At 45.6% G+C, this 18,341-nt stretch overlaps 3 protein-coding genes and 1 long non-coding RNA gene across 5 annotated transcripts; 2 read left to right on the top strand and 2 right to left on the bottom strand.

Moving 5' to 3' along the window:
- Positions 1 to 577: 577 nt before the first annotated feature.
- LOC140691197 (uncharacterized) lies at positions 578 to 4,516 on the top strand. Its single transcript, XR_012066749.1, has 2 exons — positions 578 to 663; positions 1,156 to 4,516. It is a non-coding gene; the product is annotated as an uncharacterized lncRNA (long non-coding RNA).
- C33H11orf52 (chromosome 33 C11orf52 homolog) lies at positions 657 to 11,517 on the bottom strand. The gene is made up of 5 exons (XM_072954147.1): positions 11,386 to 11,517; positions 7,167 to 7,495; positions 2,586 to 2,623; positions 1,551 to 1,609; positions 657 to 1,314 (listed from the first exon to the last, which is right to left on the bottom strand). Exons 2-5 carry the CDS (start codon positions 7,196 to 7,198, stop codon positions 1,066 to 1,068), a joined length of 378 nt encoding a protein of 125 aa, XP_072810248.1. The 5' UTR covers positions 7,199 to 7,495; positions 11,386 to 11,517; the 3' UTR covers positions 657 to 1,065.
- On the bottom strand, positions 9,174 to 11,517 carry HSPB2 (heat shock protein family B (small) member 2). Its single transcript, XM_072954145.1, has 2 exons — positions 11,386 to 11,517; positions 9,174 to 10,901 (listed from the first exon to the last, which is right to left on the bottom strand). Exons 1-2 carry the CDS (start codon positions 11,477 to 11,479, stop codon positions 10,447 to 10,449), a joined length of 549 nt encoding a protein of 182 aa, XP_072810246.1. The 5' UTR covers positions 11,480 to 11,517; the 3' UTR covers positions 9,174 to 10,446.
- A 764-nt stretch (positions 11,518 to 12,281) lies between these two features.
- CRYAB (crystallin alpha B) lies at positions 12,282 to 15,630 on the top strand. 2 transcript variants are annotated; one of them, XM_006217871.4, is made up of 3 exons: positions 12,282 to 12,755; positions 13,887 to 14,009; positions 15,288 to 15,630. In XM_006217871.4, the coding sequence occupies exons 1-3, from the start codon at positions 12,555 to 12,557 to the stop codon at positions 15,489 to 15,491; spliced, it is 528 nt and encodes a 175-aa protein (XP_006217933.1). In that variant the 5' UTR covers positions 12,282 to 12,554; the 3' UTR covers positions 15,492 to 15,630. The 2 variants fall into 2 exon arrangements, with proteins under 2 accessions (XP_006217933.1, XP_015106357.1); XM_015250871.3 differs by lacking the exon at positions 12,282 to 12,755 and adding an exon at positions 13,558 to 13,797.
- Positions 15,631 to 18,341: the final 2,711 nt, after the last annotated feature.

Raw genomic sequence — 18,341 nt, forward strand, 5'->3', positions numbered from 1 at the left:
GGCCCCGCCCCCTGCCGGCTCGGGCCCCGCCCCCTGCGCATCCAGACTCTCCTCCTAATGGCTGAGACCGCAACGCCTGCCGGCCTTCACCCCGCCTCTTGCCGGCCCTGACCCCGCCTCCTGATTGCCAAGACTCCGCCCCCTGCCTGTCCAGACCTGCCCCTTGCCGGCCCCGACCCCGCCTCCTGCCCGTCCGGACCCCACCCAGGGAGCTCCGCCTGCTGCAGATGGGAGCCTGCCTCTCGCGGGGCCAAATCACACCCCGGCCTCTACTCTGGCCTTCGCCGGTAGTGGGGCGGAAAGTGGCTGGCCTTCCGCCCTGCCCTGAGGCCGCGTGAGATCCGATGCGCTTAGTAGAGCCCGCAGACCTCTACCCCAGAAAAGGCACCAGGCACGTTCCTTATGTGATTTATTGATCCTAATGGCTCTGCACCCGCAAGAGAAAACAGTCCAATCAAGAGGAGTTTCTGGGCCTCTCAGTGCTGCCGATATGAGTGGTGATTTGACGTCCTTGTACCTGATGGTCAGAACACGCTTCCTCAGCCCCTGCCCTCATTTGTCTGTTTAGGGCTGGGACCCTTGACCCAGCCACTGAGGAAACTGCCCTGGCCAGCCCTAGAAGCTTTCCAGAGCACCTCTTCTTCTTCAGCCTTGGAGTTTAAGGTGTGTAAAAGGGATACTATCAAATTAACTCCAATAAAATTAGCTCAAGTGCAGGTGCTTCAAGGGTAACCTGTTCTTTCTGCGCTTTTCTTGAGAGCAGGAGCAAAGGTAGGGGGGTCAGAACCCTACCTTCCTGCACACTCAACCTAGCCCCCTCATTTTGTGGAACTCCATCCACCCCCAGGTAACTCAAATACAGCTCCAAGCTAATGGTAGCAGATAAGAGACAGGCCCAGAGAAAACAGCAAGACTTGGGCCACTCACAATTCCAGGGACTCTGGAGTTCTTTAAGCTTAAAACACGTCCGCCATCTCTGGGCTGCCAGCCAGTCCCCCAAAGCAGTAGATTCTCCCCCATAGCCCTAGTGATGAGATGATGAAACAGGTCCTCCCTCCCCAGGGCTCACACTAGGGTCCCATTCTTGTTGTCATAGCGGGGTGTGGCCTGGGGGAAGCAAAGGATCGCATACTCTGTGGCATTTTCCATTTGCAGGTGCTTCACCTCCTGGGCAGAGCGTGGCTGGGTACCGCTGCACACTTGAATGTCTGCGTAATGTAAGCTGCTGTCCTCAGACCTGAGACCTTGACTCCTCTCCCGAGACGCAGGCTGCTTTAACACTTGCTCATACGTATGTCCCGCTGTGGCATGGCCCTGAGAGGAATGGACAACATTAAGGGAGATTCTTGGCTTGATTTTGCCCCTCACCTCCAATGCAGGGTCAATTACACTGATGTTTCTTTGCTTTGCTCCATTGAGGGAATAGAGGAAACTGGGTAGAACCAGCAAGGTTATAGATGACTGAGAAGTGTCTGTCCCAGGATGGAAAAGCTGAGTCCTAGGATCCCATGTCTGAGCATCCCCTAAAAGGGACTGAGGCCTGTCATTACCTTTGTGTAACTCTGCTGCTGTTGCTGCTGCTGCTTTGGTGTCCAACTTGTGTCGTTCCCTGGGAGGAAGAAATATGACTTAAATCCATTTTCTCTTCCTGCTCTCTTTGAAGACTGCCCTCTTCAAATCTCTATTAAAGTATCATGGTGGGCTTCTAACTAATCTCCCTGTGTCTCCTCTCATCTCTCACTCCTTTGCAGAGTATCCAACCTGGCCCTTGCACAATCTGCCCATAACATCTTCCATCCTAAGTTTTCACTGGCCCCTCACATAGTTCAACAAATGTATGTTGAGAGCCGACTGTATGCCGGGCTCTGTACCACATTCTGGGGACAGAAGGATAAGTAAGCTGTTTTCTTCGCTTCTGGGAGTTTATAGTCTGTTCAGGGAGACACATAAGAGTATACACACTATTACAGGGCAACGTGGTTAGAGCTCAGCTACGCCAAACATTCGGTCACTTTCCGTCAAGTCACTCTCTTTCTTCCTTCCTTCCTTTCTTTTTTTCTTTCTTTCATATTTCTCTCTTTCTTTCTTTTTTTTTTCTTTCTGCATGAGATAATTCCCCTGCCTAAAATATCCCCTCCTCTCTGCTCCTCTTCTAACGTGTGACCTTGCTTCACTGGTGTTTTCGGAAGCACTAGTAGACGGAATTACAATTACTTGCTTACATGTATCTCTCTCTCAAATTTGGTTTTCAGCTCTTTTAGGGCCGAGACCACGTGCCCTTCCTCTTGGGCCTCTCTGCCTCCTTGGGGCCCTGCAGAGTGCCTCACATACAGTATAAGTATTCAGTAAATTTTTGCTGGATGAATGAAAGAATGAGCAACAACCTTGCCACTCTGAGATGATGGAAAGGATGAGACTCTGAGTTTCAGAACTGGTCTTGAACCCAGCAACTTAAAGATTAATTTTGGTGATCTGTCTCCTTTTAGTCCTTGCCCGTTAGGCCCTTTCTAAAGACATTGGTTCTATTCTCTTCTCTAATTTGCACCCCCACTCCAGAATCCCCCCACCCTCCCAACTTCCGTTACCCATTTTCTTTTTCCTCTGGAAAGTTGATGGGCATCTCCTGTGAAGGGAAAAACAAATCACTCACATGTGAGAACCTGGGCTCTACCTTCCCTCTACATCATTTGCTGTGTAAACTCCTTAATATTTTGGGATGACCTTCCCTTACCACCACCCCCCCCCAACAAAGATTCACCCTGAGCCAGCCCCAAAGTATTTATTAAGGGTACCACACATCTTCCAAGGGGATGGTTCTGGAAGGTGGAGTGGTACAACTGACATAACCAAACCCAAAATACAGCCTCAGGCAACCGGGCACTCCGTGCCAGGGATGGAGCCGGGCTGAGGGCTATTCTGGGATTGTCTACAGGCTATTCCCAGCAGACAGTAAGGGAAACCTGCCAAATAAGGGAATATTCCTGGGTTCGGAGACCCTCTTGCTTCTCCTCTGGTGTCTTTTTTTCAGGGTCTCTGCCAACCCGGGGTTCTCATTCTGGGAGTCACAGGAGCTGCCACCACCAGGGCTAACAGTTAGGGCCCCGCAAAGCCCCTTCCTGACAGGTGACCTCCCTCTTCACTTCTTTGTCCTTGTTTTTAATTAACAGAGGAAGTGAGAGATGCTTAACCTTTAACATCCACAGCACAGGGCGCTCTGAGCCTGGTGAGTGACTCAGCTACACTGCCCTTGCTGCAGGACAGACCTCTCAGACGCATTTCTGGGCCCCTGGGGTCCCCAGTGGAGCCAGTGTGTCTACGTGATTGTCAACTGTTTGACGGGCAGAGAAGCGACACTTGTCTGAATAGTTTGTGGCTTACTCCGGATGCTTTTTCTTGCTCGTACATTTCCCACTGTCACCAGAGCCAACCCTACTTGTCTGACTTCTCCTCAAGGAAGTCTCTTTCTTTTCCTAATTAAAAAGAAAAAGAGAGGGCAGGGGTGGGCGGGGATTTCTAAGTCATGTTCATTTCACTACTGTAGAAAGATCGGGATTTTTCCACACATAGCAGACAGAGGTTTGTGTTTTGGTTGGATTTTCAGTTTTAATGCAGCTTGCTGAGGGTCGAGCAGTTAGTCTCCACTGAACTCTACAGGTGGTTTGGAAGAAAAGCTTTGAAATTATTTCTGTGTCTTTCTGCTTCCTCTTCTGCTATTTCAGCTCTTCCTTTCTCTTACCGCTGTAGCCATAGCCTGAGCCTCTAATTCCTCGTCCCTTGTCACACTTGTCTTCCTACTTACTTCTACTTAAACGGATAAAGAGAATATTAATTCTAAAATAACACAGACTTGGGCAACTCCATTTTTGTGAACACAGCCTGTTCCCAAGTTGGAGGTTGCACAATGCCTGGACACAACCCAAATGGAATATTCAGTTAGACTCACGGGTGATAGGATTTTATTTTTAGCTCAGAATTAAAGAACCTAAGTGGGCACTCTCCTATATTGGCCGTAGGAATAAAAATGGGTGCAATCTTTCTAGAATGCAATTGGCAATAAGGATAAAGCCTTAAACATAAATGTGTGTACCCTCTGATGCAGCAGTTCCATAGCCTAAGAAATAATCAGACGGGTGCAGATATAGATGCTCATTGTAGGCTTATTTATAATTGCAAAAAGCAGGAAACATCCTTAATGTCCAACATTGGGAACTAACTAAATAAATGGCATCTCCGATCAATGGAACGTCATACAAGCATTTAAGAAAGATGTTGGAAGAACACTTAATAGCATGGAAATTTTTCTTCTTAAGATAATAGAAGGATAACGTGTTTTGGGATTAGATAGCTTTTTAAAAGGATGACATGGAAATATACTAAAATGTTCCTGTCGTCTCTGGGTGCTCAAATTTATGATTGTTTCTTATTTTCTGCTCTTTGGTATTTTCCACGTTTTCTACAGTGAATGTGTATTAAGTAATCAGGAAAAAAATTTAAATAAAAATCTCTCCAAGTGTCATAGTGTCTTTTAGTTTCTGGAAGTTTATTGAGATAATGAGAGGAGAACAGTATTTGTCCTATCCTACTCATGTTTTAAGAGGAAAAAATATATTTTGGTTAGAATATCTGACGTAGTGTTTCTAACCAGGCTCTAGAGTCTGACTGACAGTATCAAACTAGCTGTATGACCTTCAGCAAGTTTTTTATTTCACCAGGCTTCCATTTTCTTATTAATAAAATGAAGATAATAATAGAACTTAAACTTCAGGGGATTATTGTAAAAATTAGATGAAATAATAGATGTAAAATATTCAGCTAGGTGGCACATGAGCATCAGTAGAATCTGGCTACTATGACTACCACCATCAGAGGAAGAAGTAACCAGAACTGAAGACTATGAAGACCTGGCTGTCTTTCGGTCGAGTGTAGTGATTGTGAGGGACTGGGCTTCAGAGTTAAAACAGGGAGACTTGAAATCTGGCCTCACTGCTAACCAGCCTGTCACCTTACCAGCTTATCTCACTTTTCTGTTTCCTTATCTATTTCCTAAAATGGAAATAGGGTTGCTGTGAAGGTTAATTAAGTCTCTATATATAGAACGTTTAAAATAGTGTTTGACATGTTCTAATGTCTAGCTTAAGTGTGAATTGCGTTGTTTTTATTTTTGTTTTGCTGATTGGTCATCTTTATCAAGATTTTTTTTTCATTACTATATACAAACTACTATACACAGAATAGGTAAACCAGGTCCTACAGTATAGCACAGGGAACTATATTCAATACCTTGTAATAACCTATGATGAAAAAGAATATGTATATATGTATAACTGAATCACTACACTGTACACCAGAAACTAACACAATTATACTTCAATTAAACAAAAACTGAACTCAAAAAAAAAAAAAAAGAAGACAACGACTATGAAGACTTGGGAAGAAAGGGAGGGAAAGCTGCTTTATACCCCCTCCTCTGGAAGTTTTTATGTTTCCAGATATCCTTTGTCTATAGGACATCTCAGAGTTTAAAAAGTGCTTCATCTGTTTTTTTCAGTCCTGACAATATTCTGGGAAACACATATTATTGTTCTTATTTTGCAGATGAGCCAATTAAGGCCCTAGAACTTTGGTATCTTACTTAAGAAGGCAGGAACCAAATTTCCAATGATTGCTAAGTCTTCTGCACCTATCACTATGCCTGATGCACATAGGTTTTCAATAAAATATGTGTTCAATTAATGAATGGATACATGAATGAGTAGAAGGAACAGGACTGGAATCCAATGTACTGACTCCAAATCACATGTGCTTTGCAATGGACCTCACCTACCTCTCTAAGTGTAACGACACTTTACTCATAAAGAACATCCTCAAGATTCATGCAGGCACGGAGTGGTAGAGCCAAGAATGCAGTGGACAGGATAAAACCAGGTCCAGGGGTTTATAGTGTTAAAAAGAAACAACAGGCCCCGAATGGAGTTTCTTGTGCTAAGTTCACATCACCAAACCACCACTCAATACGTAGCCTAACTAGAGTTTCAGCCTTCCCCAGGAACGAACATAGTCTTAAGTGGCCATTTGGGAATTTTCTGGTCAGCACCAATGAGGTCATCTGCCACACAGACCTTTTCCATCGCCCAAAGGAAGATGAGGTCATCCGACCAGTTCCTGATCCCTTCCCCCTCCTGCCTATAAAAGCCTTCCATTTTGTACAGCTCCTTGGAGCTCCTTTCTGCTTGCTGGATGAGTTGCTGCCCGACTCATGAACCATTCAAGAAAGCCAATGAAATCTTGAAAATGTATTTGGTTGTATTTTTGTTGTTTGACAACAGCCATGACAAACTCTGGGAAAGAATGATAAAGACATTATAATTCATTTATTGAGAGACTTCTGCACATCCTCTGCTCTTCAAACCCATGAGCTAAGCAACACGGGTTGTGTAATCTATATTTTATATACGAGGAAAAAGAGAAGTTACAGGGTTTGCCTAAGGTCACACAGCAAGTGAGTGTGAAAGTTAAATTCAAATATTCCGTGGACATTTCTCATCCTCCTCCTCACTTCTGCCCCTTTACATAAACATTCCTCCAAAGTTGATTTGCTTGATTTGGCAGGCAGTATTATGCAGTGGTTAAAAGTATCGGCTTTGAAGTCAGACAGCTCTGGGTTGGAATCTTGGTTTATTTGCTTATGAGTCATGTGACCCCAGACACAAATTAGTTAACATCTCTGAGCCTCAGCTTCTTAGCTGTAAAACGGCAGGAATAAGGCCACCTCCCTCAGAATTGTTGGGGAAATTACATGAGATTTTTTGTAAAGTGTCTGGAACAGAATACGTTCCCAAATGCTACAATTATTATCATTATCTGGAGGAGAAAGGAAGAGAGGAAAGGGAAAGGAGAGGAAGAGGAAGACAGAGAAGATATCAATTCACCATTCCAGCCCTGTCCTGGCTACTCTACAGACAGCTGGCTTGGCTGGGTTTTTCGAGCTTTCCTGAAAGGAGAGGGCACAGAAAGGGGTGCTGCTCTGGTGTTGGCTCCTGGAGGCGCCAGGTGAAGCAGGTGACAGTGGGACGTTGCCAGAGAGCTCTCTGCAGGCTCTCTCTTAATCTCGAGGCCTCCGTGTCCACCAACGGAGACATTACCCTCCACAATTTGCCCCTACTCACCAGCTTCCCCCACAGCAGAGCCGGTTTCCCATGGTGCTCTGTCTCCCAGGGAGCCCAGCTGTTTTTCCACAGAAAGAGGCTTGTGCATTTCCTGGTTCCTGGTTTAGCTTTCAGTAGCAGCTCCCAGGGAGCCTCTGTCAGTGTCAGATTTCAACCTAACAGGTTGGACTTTGGAAGCCACCTGCTGGAAAGATTCCCAGGTGACTGCTCCCAGCCAAAGGGTAGAGGAACACACACAGGCTCCAGGTGAGAGCAATCTCACCTTCGCGATTTGAAGCTGCTTTGATGAAGCCGTGAACTTGGAGCTTCATGCTTCAGTAAAAAGAAACCTGAGATAGAAAAGGACTCTGAGTTTCCTTAGGAAATGTCTTGCTATTACATCACACTGTCATTGAAATATATCCTCTATAACAAAGAGGCTTACCTACGTTTCCCCAGGACTACCCAGGTTTAATTGACTTTCACTTTCAAGATAATCGGTATCGGTCTCTTATCATCCCTGTCCAGAATCTGAGTTTGAATACTGGACTCTCTTGGAAACTAAAATGTAGGGAAATAGATTCCTTTTATATTCTCCCTTGCTATTGGAATTAATGTGGGCAAATCACTTTTTTTTCCCCTAGAACTGTAAAATGGAGGACTGAACTCATTACTAAATCCCTTTCTGGTCAAAAATCATATGATTCTATTATCGGAACGGTCTCAGCACTTCTTAACCACTCAGCTTCCCATTCCCAGTATAGGACTACAGAAGATTAAATGAGATAATATATATAAAGCTCTAGTCCAGAGCCTGGCACATGGGACCCTCTTGCTAAGTCCTAGCTACTATTATTATTACTTTTTTGTTCTCGGCTCACTGTCAGATGGTAAAGCATCTTCCTTTGCTGTCTTGTGCTGGACCTTTGCACTAGCCTCAACAAGCATGGCCAGGCTCCTTCCTGGCAATTCATTCTGTACTTTTCCAATAACTGTACTCTTTTCATCCTGTTACCCAAACTTCTTAGCCTAGCACTCAAAGCCCTCCACAATCTGGTCCCTTTTCAGCCACATTATCTAATTTAAAGGAAAAAGCTTAAAGGAAAATGCCTGAGATTTTATATGACCAGAAACTCCAAAGGAACCAACAGTGTCTTGTGGTAGCCAGAAAACCTGATATACCCCAAGCAGCGTTAACAGAAGTCTAGGAAGAAAAAAACCAAAAAACAGAAATCTAGAGTGATAAACAAGGGTACTGATTATTCCACTGAAGTCTGTGCCAATCAGTCCATGACTGGAATAATAAACTTAGGTTTACATGTTGAATTTCAAATTAAATTGTTAAAAGGCATTATTATGTTCAAGAGAAAGTTGTCTGAGTTAAAAGTGGTATGGAAAAAGTCCTAGATAGGTTTAAAAGAAGATAGGTTTAAAAGAAGGAGGCATGTTTAGTTGAGAAAGGGAAACTATAGGAGGACAGGATGGTTATTTTTAAAGATCTGAAGTGACTCACAAGTGGAAAGAAGGGTTGCATTTATTTTTCTGGACGAAACTGGAACCAACAGGCAGAAGTTACTGACATGCAGATTTTGTTTCAGTAGAAGAGTTTATAACACATGTGTCCAATAAGAAAATGAAGTGGACTACTTGATGAAGTTGTAAGTTTGCTGTCGCTCAAAACGTCCCAGGAGTTGACTAATAATCTTCAAAGAATTTGAATGGGATGGGGATTTCAACTAAATCAGAGTTTTCAAATTTCTTCCAGCTAAGGAATCCTTTTTTTTTTAAAATAAAGCTCATATAAAAATTCTAATTACAAAACAGATCAATCTGAAGCTGTTCTGGTTGAAGTCTGAATAGGATCATTTTAAAATTCTTTTTCTTCTCAACTAGATGTTCAGATTCCTGAAAGTAGACCATAAAGGAGCATAGTTTTAAATTTATATTTACAATGTATAACCTCCATAGTATATTACTTGGGGGTTAATAAATGTTTATTGAATGAATGAACAGAAGAATACATCAATAGTTATTTCTCTAAGGCATGCTTTCATTTTTAATAGACAGAAATCCTTCAACGAAGAATTGAATTCTTCAAGTGAGGGTTCCTATTCTGGGGGTCCACGCATCCCTAAAAGGGGCATATGAATGGAGCTCAAGAGTTGAGTGAATCTATTCAAACTGTATGCCAAATTTGGAAGCATGTGTATTTTTCTGGTAAGAGGATCTATTACTTTTATCAGATTTTTCAAAAGGATCTTTAACCCAAAAAAGTTAAGAATCAACCACTTCAGTGGATGAATTTCAGGTGTCTATCACAGCCTCATGTATTTGGAGGCAGGGAGGTCTTCTGGACACTCCTCAAATCATATACACGCATGCTCTCTTAATTACAGAGAGTAATTGAGAGGTCAGCCCCCCAGACTTTCCTGAATACATCATACCCCTAGTATTAAGTAAGACTCTACTTCCAAAGGAAGTTTCTCTGGTCATCACCCCCACACCGACAGCCCTAGCGCCCCTGCATTTAGCCTTGAATTGGGTGGAACGAGGCAGTGACTCCTCTCTTTGGAATATTTCAAGGTTAGAAATAAATGCTTTCTCTCATAGGCAGGAGATGGGGGGACTTTGTGGTTCGGTGACAATGGCAGAGGCTTCTGTGACTGTTCCCGTGTCCTTCAGAATCAGAGACCATTTTTTGTGGACAGAACTTAGCACGGGAAAACAGGGCTTTAGGTAACTCTGCAACCAAAAGCTCTTTTCCCAACCCCTACCATAAACAGGCCAGACAGTCTGGAGACCCTTGTTTTTGTGTCTCTAATCACCAGCTCAGACAGGGCCCTCTGGGCTGTTTGGATGGCATATCCCTTTTCCCTCCCAGGATCACTCTCTCTTTTGTTGCATTGTGAGAAAATTATGGCCAGGAATTTGATCCGGAGCCAGTGTCAGCTTCCGGGTATGATCTCAGCATCCAAGTGTGAGCTCAGGGTGCTGTGACTTTGGGTGCATCTAACTGAGGAGCTTTCGGTCTAGCGGTCCTTTTTGTCTCCCTCCCTGCCCATCCCATCCTCCAGGCCGCAGAATAGGGAGCAGCACAAACAAGGCCCTGAGATTTGGGTTTATTCAGCTCCACCCAAAACTAGAGGAAAATGCTATGACACGTCCCAAGGGACCAAACCATACATTGTGGACCACGCACTTCTCCCTCCCGCAAGGATGCTGCTACCTCTGGGTGGTGAGCAGCTGCTCATATCACCACGGGAGCTAGAAAGGGGTTCACTGGGTGCTGGGTCTGTGGCACTCAGGGCTCAACACTAGCTGCCTCCTCCTCTTCCTCTGGGTCAGGAGGTGCGGGGAGCAGGGAGATGTAGACCTCATTGACCTCTGTGTCCAAATGTCGGCCACCCCGAGGCGCCTCCAGGTTGAGGATGCCATCGTGGGAGAGAGCAGCGCGGACCCGCCAGGGGTCAACATCAGCAGGCAGGACGTAGGTGCGGCAGAACTCCCGGGACACGAAGCCGTGGCGGTCCAGGCGCTGGGGGTGCCGGGCAGACACCTCCAGCAGGTTGTCCACAGTCCTCACGGTCACCTCATCTGGGGTAAAGTGGCTCACATCCAGGAATGCCTGGAACTTGCCCTCACTGAGCCGAAGCTCAGAGGCCCCTGCCCTGCTGCCCTCCCCAGCTTGGGTGGCCCGGGGTCGCACATAGTAGCCATGGTAGAGGGTGGGGGTCAGGATGTCTTCTGGCAGGAGGCCTGAAGGGCAGAGAGAGAGAAGGCAAGAAGCAGGATGAGGGAGGATGAGGTGGGAAGGAGGGTGGGTGAATGAGTGGAGAGCAGGAGGTGAGACCTGGGGAGAGCCAGAGGGGAGTCAGGAGCAGGAGGGAAGAGGAGGGAGGAGTCCCGGCGGCTGGGAAGAGGGGACTGAGAAAGAACATGAGATGGGGTGGAGGAGAGCAAGCCAAACCGGGTCTGGGTGGTCCGAAGGGGACCCAGAAGGCACCCGGAGGGGGCAGGGGCGGGCATCAGCGCGCGGCGGGCGCCCTTCTGCGCCGGGGTCAGCGGGACGGGGAGAGAGGCCTGCCTGGGGCGGGGTGGGGGGTGGCTCTGGGGTGGGAGATGGCTCGCCCCAGGAGTTCAGTTAAGCCGGGAGTGGGGTGGAGGCCAGCACCGTTGGGAGATCAGCCCAGAATTTCAGGAGGTGGGGGTGGGAGGCAAGGGGGTGGCGTCCGTGCCATACCTTCTCCGAAGCGCTGCTCGCCCAGGCGGCTCGGGTTGGCGAACTCGTACTCGGCGGTGGCCGGGTGGGCATGTGGCACCGAGCGGCCCGACATGGCTGCGGACGCGCCGGCGGCCCCGCTCGGAGGTGCAGCCCGAACAGGCGCGGCGGGACCCCTGCAGCTGCCCGAGGGCCCGCGAGCACCCGGAGGCGGGGGCGGGGTCTACACCACCCAAAATAGTGCGGAGCCCGAGGGCAGGGGGAGGGGCGGGGAGCCCGCGGCGATACAACGCGTGGCCCGCGCCGCCTGGACCCCCGGCCCCTCCCCCGCACCCTCTTCAGCTGTCGCAGCCTCCCCCCTCCTCCCCCCTCCCTCCCCGGAGAGGACAGCTGGGGGTCCTGGCTGGGGAGCCAGCTGGCGACGCGAGGCTGGGGCCGGAGGCCCTGGAGGCTCGCTGAGACCCTCACCAACAGCGTGCACATTTTCCACACCATCTCTTCTCGGTCGCAGGCAGCTGGCACCCTGTTTCGCAAAATTCCCCTGCATTTAACGTTCTGCCAGCCACATAAAGCGAAACATGCAAGAAACTTTCTACTCTCTTTGAGATGAGGTGAGGGGCCTTTCTGCCTAAATTGATGTCAGGGTCCTCTCTGGGCGACGCAGGGCACCACAGGAAACCTGTCAGTGACATGTTGATGATCACGGCTCTCCTCCAGGGACCCACAAAGAGTTAATGTCCCTGGGGCCCAGCCTAGGAAGATTCCAGTTCCTGCCCAGGCCCAAGATAGTTGCTGGCCGCATTCCCTTGGCATCCTAGGCTGGAGAGGAGAAGGAGGGGCACACTGCCCGCCTGCTTGGGATTCCTGAGCCAGTTTCCGACTCCAGAGAAGGGGGCGGAGGTAGGTGCCATTGGGTGTGGACAGAGAGCTAGTGAAACAGGACCAGGACAAGTCACTGGCCAGCTCGGACGTTTGTATTTCTCTTTTCTTAGCTCAGTGAGTACTGGGTATGTGTCACACTGCCAAATCCCCAATCACAAGTCTCCATGAACGGGCGGTGAGCTGGGATAATAAAACCCCTGACATCACCATTCCAGAAGCTTCACAAGCCTGCGTATATAAGGGGCCGGCTGGAGCTACAGCTGAAGGAGCTGACCAGCCGGCTGACCCCCCACACTCACCTGGCCACCATGGACATCGCCATCCACCACCCCTGGATCCGCCGCCCCTTCTTTCCTTTCCACTCCCCGAGCCGCCTCTTTGACCAGTTCTTTGGGGAGCACCTGTTGGAGTCTGATCTCTTCCCAACTACCACTTCCCTGAGCCCCTTCTACCTTCGGCCACCCTCATTTCTGCGGGCACCCAGCTGGATTGACACTGGGCTCTCAGAGGTAAGTCTCCCCTCTGCCAGGACAGGAGAGTTCATTCTGGAAGTGTCCCCATCCACTTTCCTTTTCCTCCCTGCCTAAATCTGGCTCTGTCTAAGTGTCTCAAGTGTCATAGGCACTTGTATGTCTCACAGTGAAACAAGACGAGGTCCCTAGTTCTGCTCTGCCTCAGTGCCAGTGCATCTGATGTGCCTTTGTACCCTACTGATTACATTTTCCCCATGTGCTATGCATAGTACTCTGTGTTCCTTATCTCCTAAGTAGGATGTCCTTTCTGGTTTGATTTATAAGGATCTACAGGGAAAAAGCTGCCTTCAGACACCTTCGCTCACTCTTCTGATATCTCACACTCCTGACAAATATTGTCATCTCAAACTTCAGAGCCAGGAGACAGTCCTACCTCATTCTGAGGTTTTTTTTTATCCTCGCTGCTTGAAGCTGGACACAGCAACCACACTATTTTCTTCCTTTCTAGTCCCTCTTTTATGATTTTCCGAGTTTCTCAGGGCTGTGACAGGGCACTGGCCTGGGTTCAAGACTAATGAGGAAAGAATGTAGGTTTAGTCTTGGGGCCCACCCCCCAACGACTTGTCCTAAAAGGGTGGGAGAATGGGGTGAACAAATAAGGGTGACAGAAGCTGTCAGAGATAACACTCTGGTTTAAAAATATTCAAGTGTGAGTAAACAGGAGCTGAGTGGGTGAGGGCTTTGGAAGGATAGTCAGAGCCAGCAGAACATTCCAGATTGAGTGGGTGGGAAACTTGGCAGAGACCTGAGCAAGAAGAAGGGGCCTTTGTCTCACAGACAAACGACAAGGCCAGGCATTAGGTCAGAGCAGCAGCAGAAGCCATGTCCAGTCTCATCCTTGTGATCTGTCCCCTGGGTGGCCTGTCTTCTTCCCTGTCCCTGTAAATAAAGTTTGGGTCTGATGACCAAGTGTTGTACCTGGGGTACCACTGTGGTAGCTTTTCTGAACGAGAGAGCCATGTTTACTCACAAAGGGATTTTTAGCCAAAAAGAGAAGAATAAACTACCTGGACAGAAAGTAAGTTTGCAGAATAATGATACTGTACTAGTGTAATCCACACTCCTACCATCCTTTCTCCTACCCTCTCCCCACCTTGCTATTTCTAGATGCGTCTGGAGAAGGACAGATTCTCTGTCAACCTGGATGTGAAGCACTTCTCCCCTGAGGAACTCAAGGTCAAGGTGCTGGGAGATGTGATTGAGGTGCACGGCAAACATGAAGAACGCCAGGTAAGTAGCTGGCTTTCTTTTCTGCTCATTCATCCAGTGCACACTATATGCCAGATACTGCCATCAGCTTCCGAGGCTGGCAACATTCCAGTCCTAAGCCATAAGAGTCTTGGAACAGGCATAGCCCTATTGTTGTTGTTGTTAAAAGTTATTGTGTTGGCTAGAGAAGTGATCTTTGTTGTTTGTTTTGATTTTATTACCTTAAGAAGGATGGATGAGATGTTAGCTTCCCATTTAAGCCAGTGGTTCTCAACCTTGGCCATGTTAAAATTACCAGAGGAATTTTAAAAAATCCCAATTGTCAGGCATATCCCAGGTCAGTTAAATTAGAATTTTTAGGGTGGAACCCAGGCATCAGGATTTTTAAAAGCTCCCTAGGGAATTCTAATATACAGTCAAGATTGAAGACTGCTGATTTAGGAACAGTGGTTGTTAGACATCTGGTTGCTTTACATAGTTACATTAACTGTGTGGCCCCAGAAGGCCCTTGAACTGAGGACTTTTCTTTTAGATGTTCAGAATCCTACTTCTTTTTAGCCCATCTTAATGCTGAACTATGTGGTTTGCCTGTTTCAGAACTGTACTTAGCTCCTAATAATACCCTTGACCCATGTGGAAATCAGTTAATTGAGAACCTGTCTGGATAAATGAGATTCAGCAGATACAAGGGTTAAGGTCAACTACTCTCTGGCAGAATTCTAAAGAATTGAATAGCTTCTCATTACTTTCTGGGAGTTTTTTTTTTTTTTAATGAGTTTGCTCCCTGCTGATTAGTGATAATTCAGAAACTTGTGCATCAAATAGTAAAGTTTGAGGTCCTCAGGCTGTTTCAGTTTTGTTCATATGATTTAACTTTAGTTCATAGTCTCCCTGGATGGAGTCTTTTTATTATTAGTCCCATTGTTCTGGAACATTCCTGAAGAGTCAGGACAATTTCTGGGCTTCCTCAGGGACTCAAATCTTCAATGCCAGATGATATTCCATATCGTGTAGGCCCAACAAATTATCTAAACCTTTGGGAAATACCTCTGAACACATCCATGCCTCAGGGCTTGGAAAGCTATGAAGTTTTGGCTGTTCAATCTTCTCAGACTCTCATTGGCAGGAGAGACAGCCTAGGAAATTTCATGTTAGCCCCAAACAGAACAGCCACTTAGCTTTTCCTCATGTTGCCATGCATTTTGTCACACCTAAAGGGAAGAAGAATGTCTGAGTTCTACACGAGTGGTGTTATTTCCTGTTCTCATCTCTGCCTCTTCCCTTATTCTCTTGGATCAGGATGAACATGGTTTCATCTCCCGGGAGTTCCACAGGAAATACCGGATTCCAGCTGATGTGGACCCTCTTGCCATTACTTCATCCCTGTCATCTGATGGGGTCCTCACTGTGAATGGACCAAGAAAACAGGCCTCTGGCCCTGAGCGCACCATTCCCATCACCCGTGAAGAGAAGCCTGCTGTCACTGCAGCCCCCAAGAAGTAGATGCCCTTTCTCTAATGCATTTTTTAAAACAAAATTTCCCCACCAGTGAATGAAAATCTTGTGACTAGTGCTGAAGCTTATTAATGCTAAGGGCAGGCCCAAATTATTAAGCTAATAAATATCATTCAGCAACAGATAACTGTCTTGTGTTTGAATATTCCATATTAATCATCACATGATGAGCTAGGGGGTTCTAAGGTTACTTGAGTCAGAATGACTGTCTCCAACACTTACTAATGGTGTAAGTTTAGCAAGTCACTTAAACTTTATGGTCTTTAGGTCTTCCATTTATAACACGGGGTATTGATTTTTGCATTTGTTGTAAGAAGCAAATTAAGGAGAAAAAGTAGGTAAAGCCCTTGGCAGAGTTCAAGGAATATTAGTTCCTCTCTCTTCTCCCTCTGATTTTGGCCCCGAGTTCCAAAAATAAATCTGAAGTCTGGGTGACAATGCATAAAAGGCCTTAGTGCATCTCTGAAATTAATCATGTCATCAGGAAGGAGATGGCGCCCTCAACTTTATTTGACATTTTCCTACTGATAAGCGTTGCCTTCAGATGATTGCACAAGGGTGACAAATAAGACAGGTGATTATCACCAAACAAGCCTCTCAGGTGTAGTCTCCAAATTAGCCAGGAAACACCTATTAAAACTAAGACTGGGAAATATACAATTCCTTGATCCACCATTTTAAACAAAGACATGTTATTCTGCAAAATACCTCTATTTCACTTTTGCGAGTCTAGACAAACTTCTGATTCAATTAATGAAAAATAGCCCTGGTGTAGGTTATCTGGCATAAATGCTTAGAGACACTCGTCACTTCTGCAGCAGCTTCCAGCTGATTTCTGATTTCTCACAAGGATGCTTACCTTAGCAAAACCTACAGTTGGGGACTGGCTATGCTTTAAAAATATTATACATGAAATAATTGCTGAAAGTTCTCATGATGCAGGGGTGTGGAGCTAGGACTATTTACATTGCAAATCTATACAGGTTCAAAATGTTTTCTCTTAAAAAACAACTTCCTAATAGCCTGAAATGCTGTGACCTAGCCAGGAGTCAGATTTCTCTAAACTTAGAGCCAATTTTTATGACACTGTTGATTGCCTACGTAACCTATTTGCCACCGTCAGTCTTGCCAACAGCACCCCTGATTGGTTTAGGTATCCATCATATCCTTCTTAGCCACATGCTTCAGGAAAGTGAACAAACGCTCCAGCCATAGTTGATCAATTTTTTTTTTCACAGTTGATATATCTTCAACAGTCCAAGTAAATTATGGAAGTTCTCTTCCCTCAGTAGGGATTAGTCTTGAAAGGGCTACAACCCAATTACAGTCAATGAGACAGGAGAGAAGTCTGCTGGAGATGCTTCTAGAAAAGCCTTTTACCTTTTAAAAAGACTACAGGAGAGAGAGAGAGAGGGAGGGATGGAGGAGGGAGATGGAGAGAGAGCAAGAGAGAGACAGAGACAGAAAGAGATTGATTTTTTGTCTTCCTCTGGATGTTGGAGTATGAGAATGTGATGCTCAGTGCTTTACCCTTTTAAAACTATCATTTTTTAAAGAATAAATCTGGGAAATATACGTACAGTCCACACACATAATTTCAGTAAGATGTAACACTTAGAAACCAAACAGATGTTTTGCCAAGGGTTTGGGAATGATACAGATTTTCATACTTAGAAAAATTCTATTTTATACTTCACATTTTATTTGAATTTTGCACCAGATTTGATCTTTCTTCTGAAGATTTACAATGACTATTCACTCAACAGTTATTTGAGTGCCTACTATGTGCCAGCTACAAAAATAATACATGTTTTCTGTCCTAACATAATTAAGAACTGAGCAGAAGAACAGGCAAGTAAAAAGACAATTCTAAAATTCTAAGGCACTTTTTCAAGATGCTACAATGTCCATTCAAAATGTCTGATATGAGGATCCTTAAGAGAAATACCTACTCTGGACATGGAAGGAATCCTGGAGATTGTTCTGCCTGATTAATTTTTTAACAGTTTTATTGAGATACCATTCACTTACTACACTATTCACCCACTGAAAGTATACAACTTAATGGTTTTTATTTATATTTATGGAGCTGTACATCTATTACCACAATTAATTTTAGGACATTTCACTAGCCAAGAAGATAACTTACACCCATTAGTTATCACCCTCCAATGCCCACCCCTCAATGCTAGGCAATCGCCATTCTACTTCTTGTCTCTATAGGTTTGCTTATTTTGGATATTTCATATAAATGGAATCATACAATATGGGGGCCTTTGTGACTAGCTTCATTCATTGAGCAGAATGTTTTAAAGTTTCCTCCATGTGATTACATGTATCAGTACTTCACTTCTTATTATTGCCAAATCGTATTTTATTACATGGATCTACTGTATTTTATTCACCCATTCATCAGTTGATGGACATCTGGATTACTTCCACTTTTTGTCTATTATGAATAATGCTGCCATGAACTCTCATGGACCAGTTTTTGTGTGGACTTATCTTTTCATTTTTCTTGAGTGTATATCTAGCAGTGGAATTAATTGCTGGACCCTATGGTAACACTCTGTCTAGCCTTTTGAGGTACTGTCAGACTGTTTTCCAAAGCAGTTGCCCATTTAAAATTCCCACCAGTGGTGTATGAAGGTTCCAGTTTCTTGATATCTTCGCTAACAGTTATCATCATTTATCTTTTTGATTATAGTCATTCTAGTGGGTGTCTGAATTCTTAATGGTTTATAAGACTCAGCAAGGTGAAGAGGGAAGAAAATGCATCCAGAAGGGGGAACAGCTTGAAATGCCCAGGTATTTATGTTTGGACGGAGCACTAGACAC

This window comes from Vicugna pacos, chromosome 33, assembly GCF_048564905.1.
Source record: "Vicugna pacos chromosome 33, VicPac4, whole genome shotgun sequence".
In the NCBI taxonomy this organism is placed as follows: Eukaryota; Metazoa; Chordata; class Mammalia; order Artiodactyla; family Camelidae; genus Vicugna; species Vicugna pacos.